The sequence below is a fragment of the Phyllobates terribilis genome, unplaced genomic scaffold, assembly GCF_046119375.1.
Source record: "Phyllobates terribilis strain yellow unplaced genomic scaffold, ASM4611937v1 Scaffold_9__5_contigs__length_417890890, whole genome shotgun sequence".
NCBI classification, from domain to species: domain Eukaryota; kingdom Metazoa; phylum Chordata; class Amphibia; order Anura; family Dendrobatidae; genus Phyllobates; species Phyllobates terribilis.
This window is the reverse complement of record NW_027362769.1, coordinates 55,268,615-55,294,435: the sequence shown is the minus strand read 5'-3', so window position 1 is coordinate 55,294,435 and position 25,821 is coordinate 55,268,615. Positions and strand designations below refer to the sequence as shown.

Below are 25,821 nucleotides of genomic sequence, written 5' to 3'. Positions count from 1 at the left end.
AGTCTTACATTATGTACAATATGAGTTACAGCTTTCTGTGCAAGTGGCTCTGAGTCGATGGCGAAGAGGGGCATGGGCTTAGCTAAAGCACAGCAAGCAAGACGATGAGTTCTCACAAACTCAGCATCAACCATGCCGACTCCAGCTCCACTGTCAACAAACACAGAAATTTTCTTAGTCTTGCTCTCTAGCACCACCTCTGCTGTCAGGACAAACCGAGAACTGCAGGTTGATGATAAACACACCGAACACACCCCTTGATTATCCAACTCCAGACTACCAAGGGTTAATCGGGTTTCCTTTTTCTTAGGAATCGAGGGACAGGCCCCAATAAAATGTCCCTTTTTTCCACAAAAAAACACAAGCCCTTTTTCTTGCAGATCTCAGGCACCCCCTATCTGCATGGGTTCTTCCACCTCCCCCAGTACTGGCTCACCCCCAGACCGGTCGCCCGGCAAAGGGGCATTACCTCGAAATGAGGGTTCCGGAGAAGGTGGTCTCACCCACCTATCCCGAAGGCGTCTATCAACACGTATGGCCAAAGACATGGCAGCCTCCAAGGACTCTGGGGTTTCATACACTGCCAAAGCATCTTTCAACCTTTCAGTAAGGCCCTGATAAAATTGGCTTCTGAGTGCCAGGTCATTCCATTTTGTATCAGTTGCCCATCTACGGAATTCAGAGCTATACATCTCCAATGACCGATTCCCCTGCTGAAGGCAACACAGCCTGGAATCAGTCAAGGAGATTCGGTTAGGGTTATCATAGATGGGGGCTAGAGCCCCGAAAAACCCCTCCACAGACTGGAGACAAACCGAACCCTGTGGCAAAGAAAAAGCCCAGGATTGAGGATCTCCTTGCAGAAGTGAGATCACAATTCCCACTCGCTGCTCCTTTTCTCCAGAGGTGCAAGGACCGAGTTTAATATACAGTTTGCAAGCTTCCTTGAACACAAAAAAATTGTCCCTACCTCCTGAAAACCTGTCCAGGAGCGCAACCTTGGGTTCAAGCTGGAGCGGCCTACCCGCAGAGACCCCCACATTAGAGACATGCAGCCACTGTTGCTGCTGCTCAACCTCATAGCGGAGGTCAGTCACCTCCAGAGACTTCTTGCACAGCTGCTCTACCAGCTCTGTAACGGAATCCATGAACCAAGGGCCTTATTAATGTACGGCCGGTGATAATGTCACGTAAGATGTGGAAAAGACTAAGTGCAACATGAAGGGAAGAGGGGGAGGAAGCCAAACACTAGGGAAAAGGAAAGTGAAGACTCCTAGGCAGATCTAATTACAACCTGCCTACCCTACCGTCCCCATATTGGTTCCACACCAATCGCCGAGCAGGACCCTAAACCCTATATGTCCCTAGAGCTTGGCCCTATATTGGGAGGGGGAGGGGTAAGTACTGGTCAGGCCCCACAAACAAACTAAACACAACAAGGTAGACAAACAAAGGGGATTAACTTAGCTTGAGTAGACACCAGAGGAATAACATCAACTGTCCTCCAAAGACACCAGAGAAGAAGCCAGCTAACAACTAGTGCCCCAAGCATGCACAAAGGTAAATAGAAGTATTACCGGCAATTTCCTGCAGCAAACTGAGAGTTTTAAACTTCCATGCAAGGGGGTGTCAATTAACAGCAGGAACGAAGTCGCCGCTGGGTCCTAAAGGAAGAAGGTTTAAGAAGACGTCTGCAATACTAAGCGCAGAGACCCTTTACAGCCAGATCCAGAGCGACTGTCTATAACATCTGACACACCCGTGACATGTAGTGCCAACACCGCTGAGTATGTGTTTTTATTTTAATGAGGGCAAACATTCAGATTGAGAAGGGGTTATCATAGTAGTGGGCAACCCCTTTAATCTGCTAATATGGAGTCTCCTGTGGCTTTTCATTACTTGATATAATGTGTTGGCTGTACTTCAGGTGCTTTCTGGCATTCTTACCTTACTTGCTGGACTTTTACATTTTGCCACATTATGCATCATAAAAGTTAGAGGGGCTATTGCCTTTGTATGGGATTTATGGGCAAAATTGTAAGGTTTATATATTGTGTTCACTGTAAGATTTGACTCACCGAAGGATTCATGGCTGAACTTTCAGACAAGGCTATCACTTCATACCCGTGGTGCTTTCTCATAACCCCCAGTAGCATTCACTTTTTATGGCAATATTTCACGTCTCCATGTGAAAAATGCTCTTTATATAGCATTTACACAAAATGTATCTTTGTATGTGTGTGTGCATACATATATACTTATATATACATATATATATATATACTGTATGTATGTGCATTAATAACTGCTGTATAAATACTAATGTATTGTAATTTTTGTATAAATAATTGATATTTAGTATAAATAATTGATATTTCCATTTAGATTTTTTTATAAGGGTGGCAAGGGATGGTTTAATGATTTTTAAAAAACACATACCCACACTCAAGTAACAGATCTACTAACCATTGACCAACTGTAAGATTTCTAGATTAATATATTGTGAGCAGAGATTCATTCACTGTAGTAAGTTCACCTGGATAGTTTTCTTTTTCCATTAGCCTTGATAATTGATTTTGTTTGATTTCTTCTGATCTCAGGTGAATGAAGCATTTTTGCAGTCAATAAGCCTCTCTGCTACAGGCTTTTTCAGGTAAATTTGTTCTTTTGAAGTTTTTTTGCATTTGGCATTTGTTAGCAGTTGAGTGGCACCAGAGTTACCCATGGAGCATAATAACTCCCACAGCTACCCATGATGGCCCCCACAGCCCTACGCTCAGTATGATGCCCCTCACACAGCATTATGGCCACCACAGCTCACCACTCAGTATGAGTTATGGACACCACTCAGTATGATTGCCCCCCAAAGCCCACCACCCTTCAGTATGATGGTGCCATAGTCCGCCACTCAGTATAGTGGCACAACAGATTTAAATATCCATGTCATAGCAAGTCATGTCATTATTTCTAATAGACAGTCAGTCTATAAACTGAATGGATTTTGGAGAAAAGTGAAGTGTTATTATCACACTAATGAGACACAGCAAGAATATTCAAAATGTTAATCTACTCCAGTGTGAAACTAACTTGAAGCTGTTTGGCCTCAATGCGAAATCTGCCCCCCACCCTCAATCTACTCTTACACCTAGGTGTCAAATAGAGGAGTTTTTTTCCCTTAATTTTATCACTACAGGGGATTTGGCACAGAAATGAACTGGGACACAGGAGAGGGTAACCCAGCTCACTACTTTATATTTGGAGCCGCTTGTTCTGAAGTTGAAATCGACTGCTTGACGGGAGATCACAAGGTACTGAGATCATTATTATTTTATTATTATTTATTATTATAGTGCCATTTATTCCATGACACTTTACATGTGAGAAAGGGGTATACATACAAGAACAATTACAATAATCTTGAACACAATGTGACAGCGACTGGTACAGGAGGAGAGAGGACCCTGCCCGCGAGGGCTCACAATCTACAAGATCATGATGAACCTTGCCTTCATGAAACCCTATATAACTCTTCTTACCACTAGTTATATCATGTTTTGGTGAAATAGATATTTCACAAACTCTTAGGTTCATCTGACTGATATAATATTATATAATAATTCATCTTCACTATGGAAAATAAAATAAAGGATAAAATCCTCTGCGAGTCTTTCTGACATGGTTGTTTCTAATAAATTCTATATCCTTTCATCAGTGACCTTGTTCCTTAAGATTTTATAAATATTTCTTTGTTTTACTAGAATCTCCGGACAGATATTGTTATGGATATTGGTTGCAGTATAAACCCCGCCGTGGACATAGGACAGGTACGATTATAATTCTAAAACAAAAAGTTAGATGACACACAGTAACTATTACTAGGACTATGTAATGTATACTGAATGTGAGGCTTGGTTTAACTATTCCAACAAGTTTCATTCTCACCGCTCCCACCCTTATTCAGTACAGGGCCTACCCAGGACGTCACCGCGGTCGTGGCACGTGGTCCTCCCAGGAATATAACCTTACACCCCCCTCCCACACTAATACAATGAGATCTGGGTACCCTTGTTTTCCCCTTAGAGAACACTCATATATATATATTTAGCCAACGCGTGACCTATACAGTGTACAGTTTCTCTTCTTACAAGAGCAAAGAGAAATCTCTCAGACTTAATCCATATACAAACAGTTAACAAACTAAACCTTTAACTAGACCCTGATTTCCGGCCACAGGGTTTGATCTGCTTCTCCTTCTCACCAAGCTCTCCAGCACATCCAGGTGTAAGCAGGAATTAGAATCAATCTCAGTCGCAAAGTGTAGTTCCCAACAGGGCTCCTTTGTAGTATCCACGTACACAGTCTTAGTATGTCAGATCCTCCACAATCTCTGGATCAAGCCTGCTCAGACCATCAGCAGTGATATACACCAGGCAGTTCTCAGTACTAGTGGAATCACTAACTAGCTTTCCCTAACTGACTACACAGTCGGTGACCGGTCACATATTTCAGTTACTCACAAGTCACAGCTTCTCCTGGAAGACAAAGTCTGGCTCCAATGTGTACAAGCTCTCCAAGTCCAAACAGCCCCAGCACGCACGTTGCCTTCTTTAGAGAACTTCCTGGTTCTATGTTTCCCGGGCTTTTTCTTTACTTGTTCCTTGCTGACCCCTAATGGCCGGACTAAGTCATCGCAGGAGAAATTTACACTGTCATAAATATGAGCTCATTACCACAAAGACATGTCAACATGTTACACTCCACCCCACTCACAATTTGGCGTCCCGACAAATGGTTTCGTACCACTCATATGTAACACATACTCTTCAGGATTATATCGTATCGGGGGAACACCAGCTGTGCTCCTCTCCGATCTCCGCAAACCAGTACCTGCCGAGCTCGATGTAGGATCCACCGCATCTAGTGGAACAGTAACATCAGGGACGGTGTCTGGAACACCTGGAACTTGCACTATCGGACTCTGCACGTCCGATGGTCTCACCACGAAGTCATCCCAACAGTCGCATTCAACATTGTTCGGTCATTATTGGCATTTAAATAAATTAAACGGGAATCTGTCAGCAAGATATCATCACCCAAATTATTTATATGCGCTTGTAGCTCTTTCAAAGACAAGTCCAGCAATACCTTTACATGACCAGTCCATTCCTCTGTTACTGAGAAATCAGTGTTTGAACAAATATGCAAATGAGGTTGAAGAACTATGGTAGATCTAAAGCCCCTGTCACTCAAGGTCTATTCCCTGCCCAGCACCACATCTTCCTGCTTGACTGACAGCCTCTTTAATGTATAACTTCAGGCAAAGGAGTAGTCAGTCAAACAGGAGGAGGCAGCTTTTGGCCGGCTGGAGTGAGCGGCTTCAGATGTAACATAGCTTTCTAACCTCATTTACATATCACATCATTGAGCCAAAATCTAAACCTGCACATTCACTGCCTCCAACCGGCATTTTCCTGAAGCCTACCACCAGGAAATCAATGGGCAAAGCGGGGATTCCGCTCCTGCCTCACTGCCGACATTTTGATGAAGCCCAGGGCCCCCAGCCCTGCACTGCCGGTGTAACGACCGGAACGCCGGTCGAATGTGTATGAGCAATACGGCACTGCTATGAATGACTCCGACCCTGTATAGTGGCAGAACACTTTTTTTTACTGATCACAAGAATGACAAGGTTAAACAATTCTACAAAATATGGACCACAACAGCCACTAACACAATTTACAAGTTATGCAGCCTGAGAGAGCCCAAGTGCCAATCTCGCGGGGATGAGCTAAACTACCCCTGGGCTATGCCGCTCCCACCCTTATTCAGTACAGGGCCTACCCAGGACGTCACCGCGGTCGTGGCACGTGGTCCTCCCAGGAATATAACCTTACACCCCCCTCCCACACTAATACAATGAGATCTGGGTACCCTTGTTTTCCCCTTAGAGAACACTCATATATATATATTTAGCCAACGCGTGACCTATACAGTGTACAGTTTCTCTTCTTACAAGAGCAAAGAGAAATCTCTCAGACTTAATCCATATACAAACAGTTAACAAACTAAACCTTTAACTAGACCCTGATTTCCGGCCACAGGGTTTGATCTGCTTCTCCTTCTCACCAAGCTCTCCAGCACATCCAGGTGTAAGCAGGAATTAGAATCAATCTCAGTCGCAAAGTGTAGTTCCCAACAGGGCTCCTTTGTAGTATCCACGTACACAGTCTTAGTATGTCAGATCCTCCACAATCTCTGGACCAAGCCTGCTCAGTCCATCAGCAGTGATATACACCAGGCAGTTCTCAGTACTAGTGGAATCACTAACTAGCTTTCCCTAACTGACTACACAGTCGGTGACCGGTCACATATTTCAGTTACTCACAAGTCACAGCTTCTCCTGGAAGACAAAGTCTGGCTCCAATGTGTACAAGCTCTCCAAGTCCAAACAGCCCCAGCACGCACGTTGCCTTCTTTAGAGAACTTCCTGGTTCTATGTTTCCCGGGCTTTTTCTTTACTTGTTCCTTGCTGACCCCTAATGGCCGGACTAAGTCATCGCAGGAGAAATTTACACTGTCATAAATATGAGCTCATTACCACAAAGACATGTCAACATGTTACACTCCACCCCACTCACAATTTGGCGTCCCGACAAATGGTTTCGTACCACTCATATGTAACACATACTCTTCAGGATTATATCGTATCGGGGGAACACCAGCTGTGCTCCTCTCCGATCTCCGCAAACCAGTACCTGCCGAGCTCGATGTAGGATCCACCGCATCTAGTGGAACAGTAACATCAGGGACGGTGTCTGGAACACCTGGAACTTGCACTATCGGACTCTGCACGTCCGATGGTCTCACCACGAAGTCATCCCAACAGTCGCATTCAACATTGTTCGGTGCAACTGTCGTAGGTGGCGCAGGTGACTCAGGGTGACAGGCAGGTGTGTCGGACATACACCTTTTTAGCCAGTTCCGGTGCATTGTGCGACGGGGTCCAATGCACCCTTCGGCAACCACTATGTACACACTTCCCCCTGTGAATACCCTTTCCACTACTGTGTAGGGCGTTTCCTCCCACCTGTCGCTCAACTTCCCTCCTGGACGCGTGACTCGTACTAGCACCTTATCACCCACCCGGAACTCATCTAGGTGCACCGGCCCCCGATCTCAGTGGGGATGATCCTGCACACGGTCTTTTACCATCCGGTGGATTTCACGCAACCTTCGGCGATGATCCTGGACCCACTCACTGGCTGTACAATATTCTGGTTCATCGGGTACAGTGAGACTAAGTTCTTCAATCTCTCGCCCAGGCCGACCGAACATCATCGCGTACGGAGTGAATCCTGTGGTGCTATGGACCCGATTGTTATAGGCCCACATAAGTTCTGGGAGGAACTCAGTCCATCGCTCCTTCTGCCTCTGTTCAAGCGTTCTCAGCATCTGGAGCAAGGTTCGGTTGAACCGTTCACAGGCCCCATTTCCCTGCGGATGGTAGGGCGTTGTCCAGGATTGCTGAATCCCATAGACTTGCAGCAACTCCCTTATGAGCTGACCTTGGAAGCAAGAACCTTGATCTGAATGTATCCTTTGAGGACACCCATAAACCTGGATGAAATGCTTACAAATTGCCTCCGCTGCAGACTTGGCAGTCTGATCTTTAGTGGGGACAGCGACGGCAAACTTAGTAAAGTGATCAGTCATGACCAGACATGAATGATGACCACTTCTGGCGTACCCAATTGACAAATAATCCACCATTAGCACTTCCAGTGGGGCAGACGTCACGATTGTCTGGACAGAAGCCCTCTGCTCTGGGGACTTATTCAGCTCGCATGCCCGACACCTACCACACACCTCTCTCACAACTTCTTCTAAGCCAGGCGTGTACACGTACCGGTGTAGCCAACGATAAGTCTTCTCAGGCCCGAAATGTGCACCCCGCGTATGAGCTTCCTGGGCAATGTCTGGAGCCACTGAAGCTGAAATTACTACCTGCCAACGGTACCCCAGCTATGCTGCTATGTAGATCCAGCGATACAGTATCCCCTCCGCTATGACCAATCGATCCCACTGCCTTAGCAGCTTTTGTCCTTCGGCTCCCAGCCGGGCTCTTGCTCTCCCATCGGGCCAGGACTTTTGACTCAACCATTTCTTTACTCGTGACAGTTCGGAGTCTGCGTCCTGTAACTCAGCCCACTCTTGACGAGTCTTGCCCAGCAACGTGGCGACCCATGTCGCCACCCCACTTGAACGTGCCATGTCTACGAACACAGGCAGTCGCCTCAAATCTGGGATCTCAGTATCCTCAAGGTCTTCATCCACCCCATGCTCGGGTGCGCCTCGGGTCACTCGTGATAATGCGTCAGCATTGGAGTTCTCTTTACCCGAACGGAACCGAATCCGGTAATTAAAATTGGACATCCGAGCTACCCATCTCTGCTCCAGGGCTCCAAGCTTAGCATTTTCCAAGTGTGCAAGCGGATTATTGTCCGTCATCACAAGAATCTCAGAACCAGCCAGATACTCTGCAAACTTCTCAGTCATGGCCCACACCAGGGCCAACATCTCTAGCTTAAACGAGCTGTAATTGTCCGGGTTTCGCTCGGTATCCCGCAGAGACCGGCTAGCATACGCGATGACCCTCTCACACCCATCTTGTTCTTGGGCTAACACAGCTCCCAGACCATGGAGACTTCCATCCGTGTACAGGGTGAACGGTTGGTCAAAGCGAGCATACGCCAATAAAGGTGCCTGTACAAGGGCGGCCCTGACCCGATCAAATGCCTGTTGCTGTCGGTCAGTCCACCGAATTGGCTGATTCTTGGGCCCCTGTGCCATCCCTCTCAACAACTCATTCAGTGGTTCAGCCACCTTAGCAAAGTCTTTCACAAACCGACGGTAGTATCCTGCTAAACCAAGGAATGCTCGTACTTCTCTCACGGTCTTGGGACGGGGCCACCCCTGAATGGCCTCAATTTTACTCGGTGCTGGTCGCACACCCTCAGCAGACACCACATGCCCCAGATACTCAATCTGTGTCTGGAACAAGTGACATTTCTTTGGCTTGATCTTAAGTCCATTGTCTCTCAGTCGGTGCAACACTTGCCGGAGCTTCTTCAGGTGGTCGTCGAATGAATCTCCAAATATAATCACATCATCCAAATAGATCAGCACGGACTAAAAATTGTAATCGCCCAAGCAGTATTCCATTAACCGCTGAAATGTTCCTGGAGCATTAGTCAGTCCGAAGGGCATTCGATTAAATTCGTACAGTCCCATTGGCAAGATGAATGCTGTTTTCTGCCGATCTAGAGCTGCCACGGGCACCTGCCAGTAGCCACTGGCCAGGTCAAGAGTGGAGAAGTACTTCGCCTTTCCCAGGGCAGACAGGGATTCCTCGATCCGGGGCAATGGGTAGGAATCACGTACTGTGTGCGCATTCAGCTTACGGTAATCAACACAAAACCGTATGGTCCCATCCTTTTTCCGGACCAGCACGACTGGTGCGGCCCAAGGACTTTGACTCGGCCAGATCACCCCATTATCCAGCATCTGCGACAGCATTCCTTTGACCTCCTGATAAAGACTCGGTGGGATCTTGCGATATCTCTCCCGAATTGGGGGGGTGTTTCCCGTGGGTATCTCGTGCTCCACAGCCTTGGTGCAACCAAAGTCTTCATCTCCCCTGGAGAAGGCAGCCTGATATTCCCACAGCGCAGCCTCCAGTCTGCGAATCTGTTCGGGAGTCAACTGGGACTCATCCACTCCCATGATTTCCATAATCCTTTTGCCATTCCACTCAGGCGTGGGGGATTCTTCAGCTGTCGTCTGCATCAACAGGGTCCAGGCGGTCCGGCAGTCTGCCCTCAGTGTGAACTGGCTTTTGGGGATGACTCCGTCACCACACACATACACGTCAGCCAGCTTCGTGCCCACCGTCAGAGTCACCTCATGATTCTGCAGATTCAGACATCTCACTGGTACACTTCCATCTTGCACAATGGCCAGTGTTCGGGCTATCATCGGGCTATCCGTATCTTCTGACCGTCCCACCGGTTCCAGAATCACCTCCACACCATTCAGTTTCCTGTGCGTCCCTACCGGCATCAACACAAGCTTCTCTTGACCCGGAGCGATTACAACGGCAGACCCGCAGGGGACATACACCGCTCCCACTGCTCTTCCTTCAGCCGAGCTCTTTTGAATGCTGCACGAACGGACCACCTGTTGCAGGGCCCTCTGAGTGGCTTTGTGGGGTGTCGCTCGTTTCCAGTATCTCGGACCATCGCGCTCAAACAAAAGGGAGTCCAGTTCTCTCAGGATATTCATTCCCAGAACCACCGGGAGATTCGGCCTCGCCTGAGTCTTCACGAGCACCACTCCTTTGGTTCCCAACTCCTGGCCGCTCAGCTGTACTCTCATCCAAGCGATGCCTGCCACTGGAATTTCCTCATTATTAGCGGCCTTCAGCCTTAGCAGGTGTCCTGACTCCGTCTTGACAGTCTCTTCGAAGTGCGTCTTGAAAAATTCCATCGGCATGGTCGTCACCTCCGATCCGGTATCCATCAAGCACGCCACCTTCTTTCCTGCAAACTGCACATCCAACGTGGGACTCTCTGCAATCAGATCCTCGGAACAGAAATTGGGCGCTGATTTTCGTTCCTGCCTTGCCGTATGCCCAACTACAGCAAGGGCCTCTCTTTTACTGATGGCGGGACTTCGGCTGGCAGACTCCTCGGGCAGTACCGCTTCATATGCCCCAGTTCTCGGCATCGCCAACATTGAACTGGTCTTCTTGCCCTACCTCCGGGTGCCTCAGGTCTAGGAGCAGTCGGCGTCCTTCCTGAGGTGTAGGGGGGTTGATCATAAAGGGGAATAGAGGGATTCGTCAAGGCCGAGCATATCGGAGGCGTTCCCCGAACTTGCATCTGTTGTACCTGTTCCGTCAGGTTTTCCACGGTTTTCTGCAAAGCAGCCAGCTGTGCCTGCACAGGATCTGGTCTCGGCTCTCTTGTGTTAGCCACTTGCAGGTTACTCCACTGCATAGCAGGCTTCACTTCCAAAGTCCGTGCTACCGCCTCTTCCTGTATTTTGGCATAGGTGACACCAGGGGTATTCCACGCCTTCAGCAACAATTCGCTCCTTAGCGCCTCACTCCGTATCCCCTCGATGAACTGATCCCGAAGAATGCTGTCGACATCGGCTTCAGTACCCACGGTTACAGGTGATTTCTTTTTGATCTCTTGATCCAATTCCTCCAGCGCTATCGCATACTGGATCAGGCTTTCTCTGTCTCTCTGGGTCCGGGCGAAAAACTGTACTCGTAGTTGCCCTGCCGCTGCCACATGATCAAAAGCTTTCCCTAGTATCCGGATGATGTCATCAACCGTCTTTCGCCTATCCTCAGGTTTTAACAAGACAACTTTACGGGCATCCCCCTCCAGAGCATTCAGCGCGACTTCCGGTTGCAGCTGAGAGCTGACACCGTGCAAGGCAACCTGCCTACCCAATCACTGAACAGCTAGTTATACCCATCAAACTTGGCCAGGTAGTTAAGTAGTGCGCCCGTTGCAGAGCAACCAACTAACCGATCCCTACCAATCACAACGGGAGAAAGGGGGTGGAGTACTACAGCGGACGCGGCAGTACCTTCTGCGCTACTGTCACCATTCATGGCGAGCACCGTATCCTGCCAACTACGCCAAGATGTAACGACCGGAACGCCGGTCGAATGTGTATGAGCAATACGGCACTGCTATGAATGACTCCTACCCTGTATAGTGGCAGAACACTTTTTTTACTGATCACAAGAATGACAAGGTTAAACAATTCTACAAAATATGGGCCACAACAGCCACTAACACAATTTACAAGTTATGCAGCCTGAGAGATCCCAAGTGCCAATCTCGCGGGGATGAGCTAAACTACCCCTGGGCTATGCCGCTCCCACCCTTATTCAGTACAGGGCCTACCCAGGACGTCACCTCGGTCGTGGCACGTGGTCCTCCCAGGAATATAACCTTACACCCCCCTCCCACACTAATACAATGAGATCTGGGTACCCTTGTTTTCCCCTTAGAGAGCACTCATATATATATATTTAGCCAACGCGTGACCTATACAGTGTACAGTTTCTCTTCTTACAAGAGCAAAGAGAAATCTCTCAGACTTAATCCATATACAAACAGTTAACAAACTAAACCTTTAACTAGACCCTGATTTCCGGCCACAGGGTGTGATCAGCTTCTCCTTCTCACCAAGCTCTCCAGCACATCCAGGTGTAAGCAGGAATTAGAATCAATCTCAGTCCCAAAGTGTAGTTCCCAACAGGGCTCCTTTGTAGTATCCACGTACACAGTCTTAGTATGTCAGATCCTCCACAATCTCTGGATCAAGCCTGCTCAGTCCATCAGCAGTGATATACACCAGGCAGTTCTCAGTACTAGTGGAATCACTAACTAGCTTTCCCTAACTAACTACACAGTCGGTGACCGGTCACATATTTCAGTTACTCACAAGTCACAGCTTCTCCTGGAAGACAAAGTCTGGCTCCAATGTGTACAAGCTCTCCAAGTCCAAACAGCCCCAGCACGCACGTTGCCTTCTTTAGAGAACTTCCTGGTTCTATGTTTCCCGGGCTTTTTCTTTATTTGTTCCTTGCTGACCCCTAATGGCCGGACTAAGTCATCGCAGGAGAAATTTACACTGTCATTAAATATGAGCTCATTACCACCAAGACATGTCAACATGTTACACCGGGCAATCCCTCCTTCCATCTTGGGGCCCGCAGCATTGCCCCACTCCTGCCACTAGCTTCCTGCAGCATCGACCCTGCCTCCAGTGACCCCACTCCACTGCCGCCTCCCACCTTCACCTTCCCCTGAAGCTACTGTAAATTTGGACTATAAAAAGGACCCCCCATTTTATAAAAAAAAAATGTTTTCCCATTTTCCTCCCCAAAATTTTGGGTGCGTCTTATAGTCCGCAAAATACAGACAGATTCCCTTTAAAGGCTCCTTTAGAATTCAGTGGGGGCAAAGCAGACACTAATGTATAACAGTTATAATACAGATTTTATTAGTATTCTGTACTGAAATATTTGCTTTTGTCTTGATTTGTATTTTCAGATTGAAGGTGCATTTGTTCAAGGGCTTGGTCTTTTCACCATTGAAGAGCTTAAATTCTCTCCTCAAGGCGTACTGTACACCCGTGGCCCTGCTCAGTATAAGATTCCTACAGTTTGTGACATCCCAGAACAGTTCTACGTTTCCTTGCTCACCGATGTTCCAAACCCTCGTGCCATATACTCTTCTAAGGTACAGAATATATATAGACAGTACAGTATGTTGTCCGTATGGCTTTGCCTGGCACTGTGGCCCAGCCCCATTCGAGCAGATCACAATGGAGTACTGAGAATCACATATGCAGTATCATACACATCTGCAGAGAATGAAGATGATGCTCCAGCAAATGCCCCGTCGTCTTACTTCTATTGATTGCACTCGTACAGGGGAGAGGAGAGTCATAGGAGAGAGTCATATTCCCCACTGATTGAGTACCTTAAAAGTAAGCTATAAACATTATAGCCCTGTAAAAGTGCCTACTGCCTGGTGGACACTGCCCCTCTGAACAATTCTGATGGATAAAAAAATCCAGTTTACTGTAATTATTTCTGTCACCACTAGGGGATGCTCACTGCATGTGAATATATCATTTAATTCAATGAAAAAAATCCTTTATTGCAGTGAGTGCCTCCTAATGGCATCTACGGGAATCAAGGGGATGGGACTCAGTGAGCTTCGACCTTTATAAGAATTCTGAAAAAAAAAATTATAGGTACATTTTTCTGCTCACGATCCCCACTAAGCCCTGCAAGATCCTAAACAATATAATAGTAGCGATCTATAATAATCTAATTACACTAAATACTTTTGAACCACTTAATCACAATAGGAATGTTGCATTAAATATTAACAGCAGTGTATAATGTACTGTATATCAATACCCCTTCTTTGCCTTCAATCACTAAATTGCTCTAGACCACCAGGAATGTTAAAAAATCTTAACACTTTAGCTTTGGTTTAGTCTTGAAGAAGCATTTAAACCAGTATGATGTATGCTGAGAATGTTTTTGTCTGAATGATGTACTATTTGTGCCGCTTTCTGCAGGGTGTTGGAGAACCTGCTTTGTTCTTGGGTTCCTCTATATATTTTGCTATAAAAGATGCTATAATATATGCCCGAAAAGAGAGAGGGATGTCCGAGCTCTTCACCTTGAACAGTCCAGCCACCCCAGAAAAGATAAGGATGGCCTGTGGAGACCGCTTTACCAATATGGTAGGTTTTCTTCTAGTAGCAAGTTCTAGTGCACAGATCAGGAGCACAGTCTGGTGTTCCTTATATAACAGTACAGGGGGTCACTCCAGACATAAAACCTAGATCAGCTGTCATTGTAAAATACAGCAGCACAGTCACTTGTGTACAACCATAGCTAAGTGCTTGCATGCATATCCTCACCACCATTTCATTAATATCTTATATGATGGAACAAGGTGATGTATGTTACACACACACTGTATGCTACAAACACTGCATATTCCACACACTATATGTTACAAATACATACACTATGCATGTTCCATACGTACACAGATTAATATATAACACACACATCAGTATACAACACACATACACACATCTTCAGATCCCCCATACTCCCGCAGTGTGAAAGACCTTTGGCCACATGATTATGATGTCACCAAAGGCCTCTCTGCACTTCTAACCTCAGAAACTGCACTAATAATGTAGGACTGTCATAGTCTGTGCAGTTTCGGGCCTTTAAAGACTGAAGGCCAAAGGCCAAGCTGGGAGCACAGCATGGGGGAGGGCAGTATATCATCCGAGTGGGCCTAAAACCTAGATAACCATGCTTACATCTGTGGTGACACAGCCTAATCATAGTGGGTAAAGCAGAACCTCAGAAGATGACCATGCTTTTACTAAGAAAATAATCAGTATAAAAAAACAAGATCGACATTACTGCCATACAGTGACCATATAGTGGCGGATACCATTTCTGCAGAACATAGTAAGTGATCACAGTATAGTTATATATTGCAACTTACAGCTGACGTTCCTTTCCTATCTTTTACATCTGACCCAGACAGCCATGACAGCTTTCCAGCCACGACTCACCATCCCCATCTATTTCCAGCCTACACAAACTAATCATCCTATTGATACTCCAATGCTGAACGGCTCATTCTGTACTTGTCCCTGTTACTGCAACTGCTATGTAGTACAGTAACAGTACTTCTCACAGTGCTCGGCATAGTAATAATGCCCACCACTGTGTCCCTTACAAAGTAAAATGTCCCCTTTCTGCCTTCTAGATGGTAAAATTGCTCCCTAGAAAATATGAAAGCCCTCATATCATATTAGAGTCCCACAGCTCCCCTATATACTCTATGAAGCCCCCACTACACTTTGTATATAGTCTGAGGCCGACTATATATAATACAATGGCAACACAATTCCTTGCACACAGTATGATGGCTCCACAGCTCCCTATATACAATATTATGGTCCCATAGTTCCCCTATATCTTCTATGAAGCCCCCACTACACTTTGTATATAATATGAGGCCCCCTATATATAATACAATGGCAACACAATTTCTTATACACAGTATGATGGTTCCACAGCTCCCTATATACAATATTATGGTCCCACAGCTTCCTTATATCCTCTATGAAGTCCCCACTACACTTTGTATATAGTATGAGGCCCCAATTATATAATACAAGGGTCAGTCAATAAGTAATGCCTCCTATTTTTTTTCTCCTTTTAATTGGCAAGAAATTCAAATGTAATTACATAGGTTGAAAACCACAACATTAACGATTAATTTGTCACTTTTCAATATAATCTCCATCCATTTCCATAGTCTTGGTCCACCGTTTAACAAGGGCATGTATTCCAGCATGGTAAAAAGCATTCTTGGGACCCACCGTGCACAAACTTTTCTGTATCCCAGTTGTCCAATAATTTTCATCAGACTGCCTTTACTGAGGCAGATAATGCCGCACAATTCATCTGCAGTCACCCGGCGGTCACCACGAATAATGTCATCGACTCGCTGAATGTTGCTTGGAGTCACTGCGGTATTGGCCTGCCACTCTGCATTTTGTCAGCCAACGGTGATGGCCCTTCAGCTGTGTTACAGCGACGAACCCATCGTCTAACAGTACTGACATCCACTGTTGCATCACCGTACACATTTTTCAGTCTCTCATGAATTTGAATGGGCGTTTCACCTTCTGCATGTTAGAACCTTGCTCTTAGGTTTTTTTTCCTTTGCTGGTCACATGACCTTGTTGGCCTATTTAATCCTGCTCCGCCCTTCTGGCTTTGCTGGACTTCATTGTATATCTACTTTCTAGCTAGCTTGTGCTCTGTGTTTTGCTCTGTTAGTTTGCTTCGTCTACTGACCTCTATGTTCTATATATTTTGTTTGTTCGTCTGTCTGCTACTATTTCTGTTAGGAGGTGTCCCATATTCCTCCCAGTCCTTAGTACTTGTAGGGATTCCTTCCCCACATATATAGGTCTCCGTACAGACTAGCTTAGGACTTTAGCAGGTCTGATCGCAGGATCAGGTCCCCTGTTACATCGTAGGGATTAAGCTGAGTTCTATCGTAGGGACAGATCTCCTCTCTTTCCTTAGCTCTGGTAGCAGAACATAACAGTAAGTCCAGCCAGCAAATTCTCTAAGGAAAGATTTTTCTGTTCCATCATGGTGTCGGTTCAGGATTTGGTTCATCGCCTGCAGGGACTCTCTCTGGAGGTGGCCGAGCTCCGTCAGCACGTGAGTAACTGTCCTGGAGCACATTTCTTGGAGCCTAAGGTATGTTTGCCGGATTTAATTTTTGGTGAACACCGAGAATTTTTTTCTTTTAAAAATGCTTGCTTATTGTATTTTCGTTTGAGACCTAAGTCCTCTGGGGATGAATCCCAGTGCGTAGGGTTCATAATGTCACTTTTGCGCAAAGAGCCTCAGGAGTGGGCCTTTTCTTTGCAACCTAGTGATACATGCTTCAGATCAGTGGATAGTTTTTTTTCTGCTTTGGGACTATTATATGATGATCCTGACCGTGTCGCATCAGCTGAGACTGAGTTGAGACGTTTAAAACAGGGATCAGGTAATGTGGAAAAATATTGTACTCATTTCCGTCGTTGGTCTACTCAAACAGGGTGGAACGATTCTGCTCTGAAAAGTCTATTTCTTGCTGGGCTCAGTGAAAGGGTTAAAGACCTGCTAATTGCTTATCCTACACCTGAAGATTTGCAACAGGCTATGCAATTAGCTATACGGGTGGATAGAAGACTGCGTGCAAGGGTTAATGAGAGCAAATCCTCTGCTATGTCAGTTTCTGGTTATGAGAATGTGTGTACTAACAGTGGTGAACCGATGGAGATTGGATCGGTGGCACCTCGCTCTCAAGAAAAAGACCGTCGATTTTCTGAAGGCTTGTGTTTCTATTGCGGAAAATCTGGTCATTTGATTAAAGGCTGTGAGCTTCGTATGAAGAAAGAAAAAAAAATGGTCAGTCACGCCCGTATTGCCTGTTTAAATTCCAAGGGTATATTTTTAGCTGCTTCCACGATTGCTCAGAAAAAATTAATGGAATTTCGGGTGTTTGTTGATTGCGGGTCTACTCTGAATGTAATTGATGGGGGATTCGTGGAAAGACTCAATTTAAAACCTGAACCTTTATCATCCCCCATTGCTGTGGTTTCTGTGGATGGTTCCCCTTTGAAGAATATTACTCTCAAGGTCTGTGAATTTCCTCTCACTATTAATGGTGTTCACCATGAGAAATTGGATTTGGTAGTGTTGAATAACTTGCCTTCTCCAGTAATATTGGGATTGCCCTGGTTAAAATTTCACAATCCTGTACTGGATTGGTCTACCAGTGAAATTAAATCCTGGAGCCATAAATGTTATGACAAGTGTTGTAACGGGCGTATTGCAGCTTTGGATAGGGGAGAATTGCCTGTTCCTATTCAGGATTTTTGGAGAGTTTTTTCTGAGAAGGAATCGCAGGTTTTGCCTCCCCATAGAGACTATGATTGTTCTGTTGAATTTGTCCCTGGAGCGACTCTTCCTAAAAGTCGTTTATTTAACCTTACTATTCCTGAGAGGAAGGCTTTGGAGGAATACATACAGACAAGTTTGGCCGCCGGTCACATTAGGCCCTCTAAGTCTCCTGTGGCTGTTGGATTTTTTTTTGTAAAAAAAAAAGGACGGCGGTTTACGTCCTTGTCTGGATTTTCGTGAGATTAACAAAATTACTGTACGCAATCCTTACCCACTGCCATTGATTCCTGATCTGTTTAACCAGTTAATGGGGGCCAAGTGGTTCTCTAAAATTGACCTTAAGGGGGCATACAATCTGTTGCGCATGAAGGAGGGTGACAAATGGAAGACTGCTTTTAACACTCCTGTGGGTCATTTTGAGAATCTGGTTATGCCTTTTGGTCTTACTAATGCTCCTGCATTTTTTCAGAATCTGATTAATGACATCCTTAGACCTTTGATCGTCAAAAATGTGGTTGTGTATTTGGATGACATTTTGATTTATTCGCCGGATCTGGAGTCTCATTGGCGAAGCGTGCGTGAGGTATTACAGTTATTAATGGACAATTCGCTTTTTGCTAAGCTGGAGAAATGTGAGTTCGCTGTACAGAGAATTAGTTTTTTGGGCTACATTATCTCCAGCAAAGGTTTTGAGATGGATCCGGTTAAGGTTCAGGCTGTGCAGGAATGGCCTAGGCCTATTGGTTTGAAATCGATACAGAGGTTTTTGGGTTTCGCCAATTACTACAGAAAATTCATAAAAATTTTTTCTAGTATTGTCAAACCTCTGACTGATCTCACCAGGAAAGGTGCTGATGCGGTTCAGTGGTCTTCTGAGGCCATTGAAGCTTTTGTGTATCTCAAGGAGAGGTTCACCTCTGCTCCCATCCTTATGCAGCCTGATGTTACTAGGCCGTTTTTGGTTGAGGTTGATGCTTCCTCTGTGGGGGTTGGCGCAGTATTGTCTCAGGATAACGGGGATGGATTACATCCCTGTGCCCTTTTTTCAAAAAAATTTTTGGAGACTGAACTGAATTACGATATTGGTAATCGGGAATTATTGGCTATTAAACTCGCATTTGAACACTGGCGCCACTTCTTGGAAGGTGCGGAATTTCCCGTTCAGGTTCTTACGGATCATAAAAATCTGATATATCTTGATGCTGCCAAGCGCCTGAATGCCCGTCAGGCTAGGTGGGCACTGTTTTTCTCGCGGTTTAATTTCTCCGTTACTTACATCCCTGGTACTAAGAATGTTAAGGCGGGTGCCTTGTCTCGCAGTTTTTCTCCCAAAGTCGGTGCTGAGAAAGAGGAGAACATTTTACAAGAAGGTGTTGTGATAGCTGCTTTGGACTCCGTTTTGGAAAATGAGATTCTTAAAGCACAGGAGAATGCCCCTTCTAACACTCCTCATGGGAGGTTGTTTGTGCCTGGGACCTTTAGGAGAGATTTGTTTGTTGAGTGTCACGAATCTCGGTTGGCAGGTCATCCCGGAATCTCTGAGACCAAGAGACTGGTGGGTCGCAGTTTTTGGTGGCCTGGATGGCAGAAGGAAGTCATTAAGTGGGTGCGTCAATGTACTATATGTGCTAGATCTAAGTCCTCACATACTCCTGCTGCGGGGTTGCTTTGTCCTTTGGAGGTTCCCAGTGCTCCTTGGACACATTTGGCTATGGACTTTATAACTGACCTTCCCCCCTCTGAGGGTTTTACTGTCATCTGGGTGGTCGTGGACCGTTTTAGCAAGATGTGTCACTTGGTTCCTTTCGTCAAACTGCCCTGTGCTAAAACTCTCGCTAAGGCCTTTGTCAAGGAAATTGTCAGACTTCATGGCGTTCCTACTGACATTGTTTCTGATAGGGGTCCTCAGTTCGTGGCTCGTTTTTGGCGTGCCTTTTGTGATAGGTTGGGAGTTCATTTGTCGTTCTCGTCCGGATATCATCCTGAATCTAATGGCCAGACAGAAAGGAAAAACCAGGATGTTGAGCAGTTCTTGCGTTGTTTTGTGGCAGACAATCAAGAGGGGTGGTCTGAGTTTCTGCCACTTGCTGAATTTGCTCTGAACAATCATACATCTTCTTCTGCTGGTTGTTCGCCTTTTTTTTGTTGTTCTGGGAGACATCCGTCGTTTGGGTCGTTCTCCAAGTTGGGATCTGCCGTGCCTGAGGAGGAGAATTTTTCCGGTGATTTGGAGAGAGTTTGGACGGATGTGCGTGGTAATCTTCAGGAGGCCAACAGAAAATCTAAAGACTACTTTGATAGGAAACGACAGGAGGTTTTGTTCGCTGTTGGTGACATGGTTTGGTTGTCCTCTAGGAATCTGCGGTTGAGGATTCCTTCAAAGAAATTGGGTCCCAAGTTTGTAGGGCCCTTTAAGGTGCTTCAGGTTGTCAACCAATCTGCTGTTAGGTTGGAGGTTCCTACCTCCTGGAGAATTAATCCGGTATTTCATGTCTCTCTGTTGAAAAAAGCTGTTATATCGGATTGTGACGCCTCTGCCTCTGTTCCTCCGGTGGTGGAGGACGGGGAATATGAAATTTCTCGCATCCTTAACTCTAGACGGTATAGAGGTAGTTTGCAGTATCTTGTGGCCTGGAAAGGTTTCGGTCCCGAGGATAACTCTTGGGTGAGGTCGGATGATGTTTCCGCGTCCAGACTTATCAGAGCGTTTCACAGGAGATTTCCTGATAAGCCTGGTCCTAGGGGATCCGGAGGATCCTCTTAGAAGGGGGGGTACTGTTAGAACCTTGCTCTTAGGTTTTTTTTCCTTTGCTGGTCACATGACCTTGTTGGCCTATTTAATCCTGCTCCGCCCTTCTGGCTTTGCTGGACTTCATTGTATATCTACTTTCTAGCTAGCTTGTGTTTTGCTCTGTTAGTTTGCTTGGTCTACTGACCTCTATGTTCTATATATTTTGTTTGTTCGTCTGTCTGCTACTATTTCTGTTAGGAGGTGTCCCATATTCCTCCCAGTCCTTAGTACTTGTAGGGATTCCTTCCCCACATCTATAGGTCTCCGTACAGACTAGCTTAGGACTTTAGCAGGTCTGATCGCAGGATCAGGTCCCCTGTTACATCGTAGGGATTAAGCTGAGTTCTATCGTAGGGACAGATCTCCTCTCTTTCCTTAGCTCTGGTAGCAGAACATAACACTGCATGCAAGAATTCAATCACAGAACGTTGTCTAATACGAACATCGAGGTCAGCCATTTTGCAAACGGATACAGTCCTGCCACCTGTTGGTGCAGGAAGTTGCAATTGCTGTGGATTATAGAAGAAGGTTTGAGGAATTGTGCCAAATTCGAATATTTAACATAACTACCTTATTTAAGGTGAAAAAAAATAGGAGGCATTACTTATTGACTGACCCTCGTTCTATGGCAACACAAATGTTTATATACAGTATGATTCCCCCACAGCTCCCTATATGCAATGTGAGGCCCCCAAAGCCCCTTACATACAGTATGATGCCACCAAATTCCTGTTTATACAGTATGATGGCCTTTGCAACCCTGTATTTACAGTATGACACTGACACAGTATAATGGCACCAAATTAGCCCCCACCAGACAGTATAATGCCCCCACATTCACCTACAAGTATTGATTTATAAAATAAAAAAAATAAACTCTCGTATAATCACCCAAACCTGAATCCTAGAGAGTGAACTGGCTCAGTCAGCATACGTTCCGTGTATGCTCCTGACGTTCTATAGGCCGCAGGCATAAAGCAACTCGCAGCCTACAGAGTGGATTGACCATGGTTACCTGCCTTACTGCAGACTTTAACTATATCAGCTGCTGTGCAGTTGGATCCAGTTATAAGTGGCAATTGCTCTTGGTGGGCCGCACCATGTGAGTGAGCCCTTGGTGACTGCTCCCTGGTTGGTAACCTACTGTTGGGGGTTTTCTTGGCGATGGACAATTGACTGGTTTGCCTCATCCATTCCCCAAAGCAGACCCTGCATGCTTTATATAAACTTCTGGGCCAAATCCTGACTGATGGCAGTCCATTGTTGCCTAATCAGTGCTTGGCGTTTAACACAATTTCTGTTTTTGTTTGTCCACCTGCAATTTGAGGCTTTACCGCAGGTTCTCAATGGGATTGACTTACGGGGAATTTCCTAGCCATAGAGCCAACAAATCAATGTTTTGTTTATCGAGCCACATAGCTATCACTTTTGCCTTGTGACATGGTGCTCCTTCATGTTGGAAAAAGTATTGTTTATGTCTACAAAGAGAGAGAGTCCGAACCTGTGCAACTAGTGAACAAATCCCTTGGACCACAATCCAAATGAGAGACAAAAGAAATCCACAGCTTCCAACACGACCTGGTGCTTACCAACAATAGAGTGAATATCCAAAACAATGAAAAAAAGGGAAAAAAGGTAGCACTCACCGATATTCTTATTAAAAGCCAACAATTTATTGATCCATTAAAAATGTTACAGGGGGAGAGTGGAAGGAAACCTCCGGACGCCGGCCGTTTCGCGCCTTCTTGCACTTCAACGGGTCCCATGGTGTGTGAAAAGACAAGACAGTGGAGGATATAACAAAACACAAAGTCCCACCCACCACAAGCTGCTAATTTGACGACTTCACACCTGGACTGCAAAAAGAAAAAATACACCAAACACAAGAAAACAATCCCCACACCTAGTGTAAAGTAAAAAAAAGGAATTATCAGAAATGTACTCATAAAAAAACTGACATATCCAGTTTATCATTAAAACCTAAATTGCCCTGTGCACCTGTTCACATAATCCAACGGGCTTCTCTTTGCAGGAGAATTTTATGGAGATCACCTCCTTGGACGGGCAACTGAACCCTTTCCAGACCTCCAAACCGTAAAAATTTGGGGTCTCCTGCATGAGCAGCCCATATATGGTTGATCAACCTCATTGACCCTTTTCTAGTAGAAATGGATTTATAATGTTCGCGAAACCGCACAAACAAGGGCCTGATCGTTTTGCCTATATACAAAAACTCACAAGGGCAAAAAATGATGTAAACAATGAATTTAGTGCGGCATGTGATCAAATCTCGAACAGAATGTACAATATCACCAATTCTGAATGTCTTATCAATAAGAAAGAAGTTACAAAAATTGCAACTCCCGCATTTTTTATTTCCAATAAGGAACCTGTCTTTTAGCCAGTTGTTTTTATTATTCGTTAGCCTATTGTGCACCAATAAGTCTCTCAAATTGTGTCCACGTCTAAAAGAAATCAAAGGACCTTGTGAAATCATTGCTGACAGGCTAGGATCCTATTCCAGAATGTGCCAGTTTTTTAAGATGGTGGATCTAATAACTTTTTCTATTGCGTTAAACTTTAAATTGAATACAAATCTCTTACTACTTTTAGATTTTTTATCTGGCAAACCCCGCAATAAATGATGTTGTGAAAACATATTAGCCCTGTTGAGAGCTTCAACCACTAACTGTTCAGAATAGCCTCTTTGGATAGGCTAACGAATAATAAAAGCAACTGGTTAAAAGACAGGTCCCTTATTGGAAATAAAAAATGCAGGAGTTGCAATTTTTGTAACTTCTTTCTTATTGATAAGACATTCAGAATTGGTGATATTGTACATTCTGTTCGAGATTTGATCACATGCCGCACTAAATTCATTGTTTACATCATTTTTTGCCCTTGTGAGTTTTTGTATATAGGCAAAATGATCAGGCCCTTGCTCGTGCGGTTTCGCAAACATTATAAATCCATTTCTACTAGAAAAGGGTCAATGAGGTTGATCAACCATATATGGGCTGCTCATGCAGGAGGCCCCAAAGTTTTACGGTTTGGAGGTCTGGAAAGGGTTCAGTTGCCCGTCCATGGAGGTGATCTCCATAAAATTCTCCTGCAAAGAGAAGCCCATTGGATTATGCGAACAGGTGCACAGGGCAATTTAGGTTTTAATGATAAACTGGATATGTCAGTTTTTTATGAGTAAATTTCTGATAATTCCTTTTTTTACTTTGCACTAGGTGTGGGGATTGTTTTCTTGTGTTTGGTGTATTTTTTATTTTTTATTTTTGCAGTCCAGGTGTGAAGTCGTCAAATTAGCAGCTTGTGGTGGGTGGGACTTTGTGTTTTGTTATATCCTCCACTGGCTTGTCTTTTCACACACCTTGGGACCCGTTGAAGCACAAGAAGGCTCCAAACGGCCGTCGCCCAGAGGTTTCCTTCCATTCTCCCCCTGTACCATTTTTAATGGATCAGTAAATTGTTGGCTTTTAATAAGAAGATCGGTGAGTGCTACCTTTTTTCCCTTTTTTTAAAAGTATTGTTTATCACCAAATTTATGAAGTTGCTCTTGGAAGAGGTTTAGATCCCATTCTTTATTCATAGCAGTGTTCTTAGGCAAAATTGTGAGTGAGCCCCCTCTATGGATGAAAAGCAACCCCACATACAAATGGTCTCAGCATGCTTTACTGTTGGCATGATACAGGACTCTTGCTAGTGGTCACCTTTTTTTCTCCAAACAATCATTCTCCCGAATGTCCCAAATAGTCTGAAGGGGGCTTCATCAAAGAAAATGATTTTACTGGAGTCCTATGCAGTCAAAACCCTGTACTTCCTTCAAAATTATTTTCTTTCATGAGCCTCCTTCAGACTGTTTGGCACAAATTTTGGTTTTCAATCATTCTTCCAGATGTCTCAGTCTCAAAACTTTTGACCATGACTGTATGCAATGGTGGATACATTTGCTTTACTTAGATTTTTAGTTCCTGATTAGTCCACATCATGTTGTGTTAGTTATGATTGTGAACTGTAAGTAGATATGTGACATGTAGTACATCATTTTTTATTATTTATCCTTTTACCTCATTGTTTGTTGCAGATCCCAAGAGATGTACCTGGCACCTACAACCCTTGGGCCATCAATGTATGAAGAGATGTACAGCTCTGCAATACATGCCATCTTTTCTCAGTGTTTTATCATTTTGAAAGATTTCTATTTTATTGTCTGTCTTAAATTTTATGAGCACTTTCTCTTGCTTTTCTATTTTATTGAAAGAGCTTTTGCTTTGAAGTCTTCATGAGCCTAAGCTTTGTATTAACAGATTATCCTAATGGACCATGGGTGGATGCAGAGTCTTTCTAATATCTAGATCTTTAGGAGGGGAAAAAAATATTACTGAAACATAAATTCTGCTTAAATGGATTGAAAGCCAACTGTGATAAATGCATTACCGATCAATAAACGCAAACAATGTAGAAATAAAAAAATATTCTTATCATTGCATAAAATTTTTTAGGGGTTAGTGAGCTGCTATTATGTGAGGCGCGTGTCTGCTACCCTGCAATACTGTAATTTATGTCTCCTCATCAGGTTATTTAAAGAAAAGTCTGATTAAGGTGTATGGACCCTGCACAATTTTTTCGCTAGAAAATAATGGAGCATGTGACAGTTTCTCCTTTTCGATTCATATAGAACTCAACAGACTCATATGTCTCTGCATTATATAGGAAGCATGCTGACGTACAGAATAGACCAAAAAAAATACTTTTTTTTATTACTTATTGCTGCGTTCAACTATAAGGTTGTGAGGCAATGTAATATACTGTATGCATGAGCCGTGAGCCGAGAATGATTATTACTTTTCTGCTGCTTAGTTATTTTTCTATCTTTCTGTCCCTGTGGAACATAACACTAATAGCAGTA

The 25,821-nt window shown here is 44.8% G+C and overlaps 1 protein-coding gene across 1 annotated transcript in view; it reads left to right on the top strand.

The window, feature by feature from the left end:
• Nucleotides 1-25,231, top strand: part of LOC141161556 (aldehyde oxidase-like) — a 151,507-nt gene extending 126,276 nt beyond the window's left edge. Inside the window, exons 30-35 of the mRNA XM_073646514.1 lie at nt 2,601-2,653; nt 3,194-3,308; nt 3,759-3,824; nt 13,140-13,328; nt 14,182-14,349; nt 24,997-25,231. Coding sequence (XP_073502615.1) covers nt 2,601-2,653; nt 3,194-3,308; nt 3,759-3,824; nt 13,140-13,328; nt 14,182-14,349; nt 24,997-25,047 — 642 coding nt within the window. The 3' untranslated portion in view covers nt 25,048-25,231. The remainder of the gene's footprint in view (nt 1-2,600; nt 2,654-3,193; nt 3,309-3,758; nt 3,825-13,139; nt 13,329-14,181; nt 14,350-24,996) is intronic.
• The last annotated feature ends 590 nt before the right edge of the window (nt 25,232-25,821 follow it).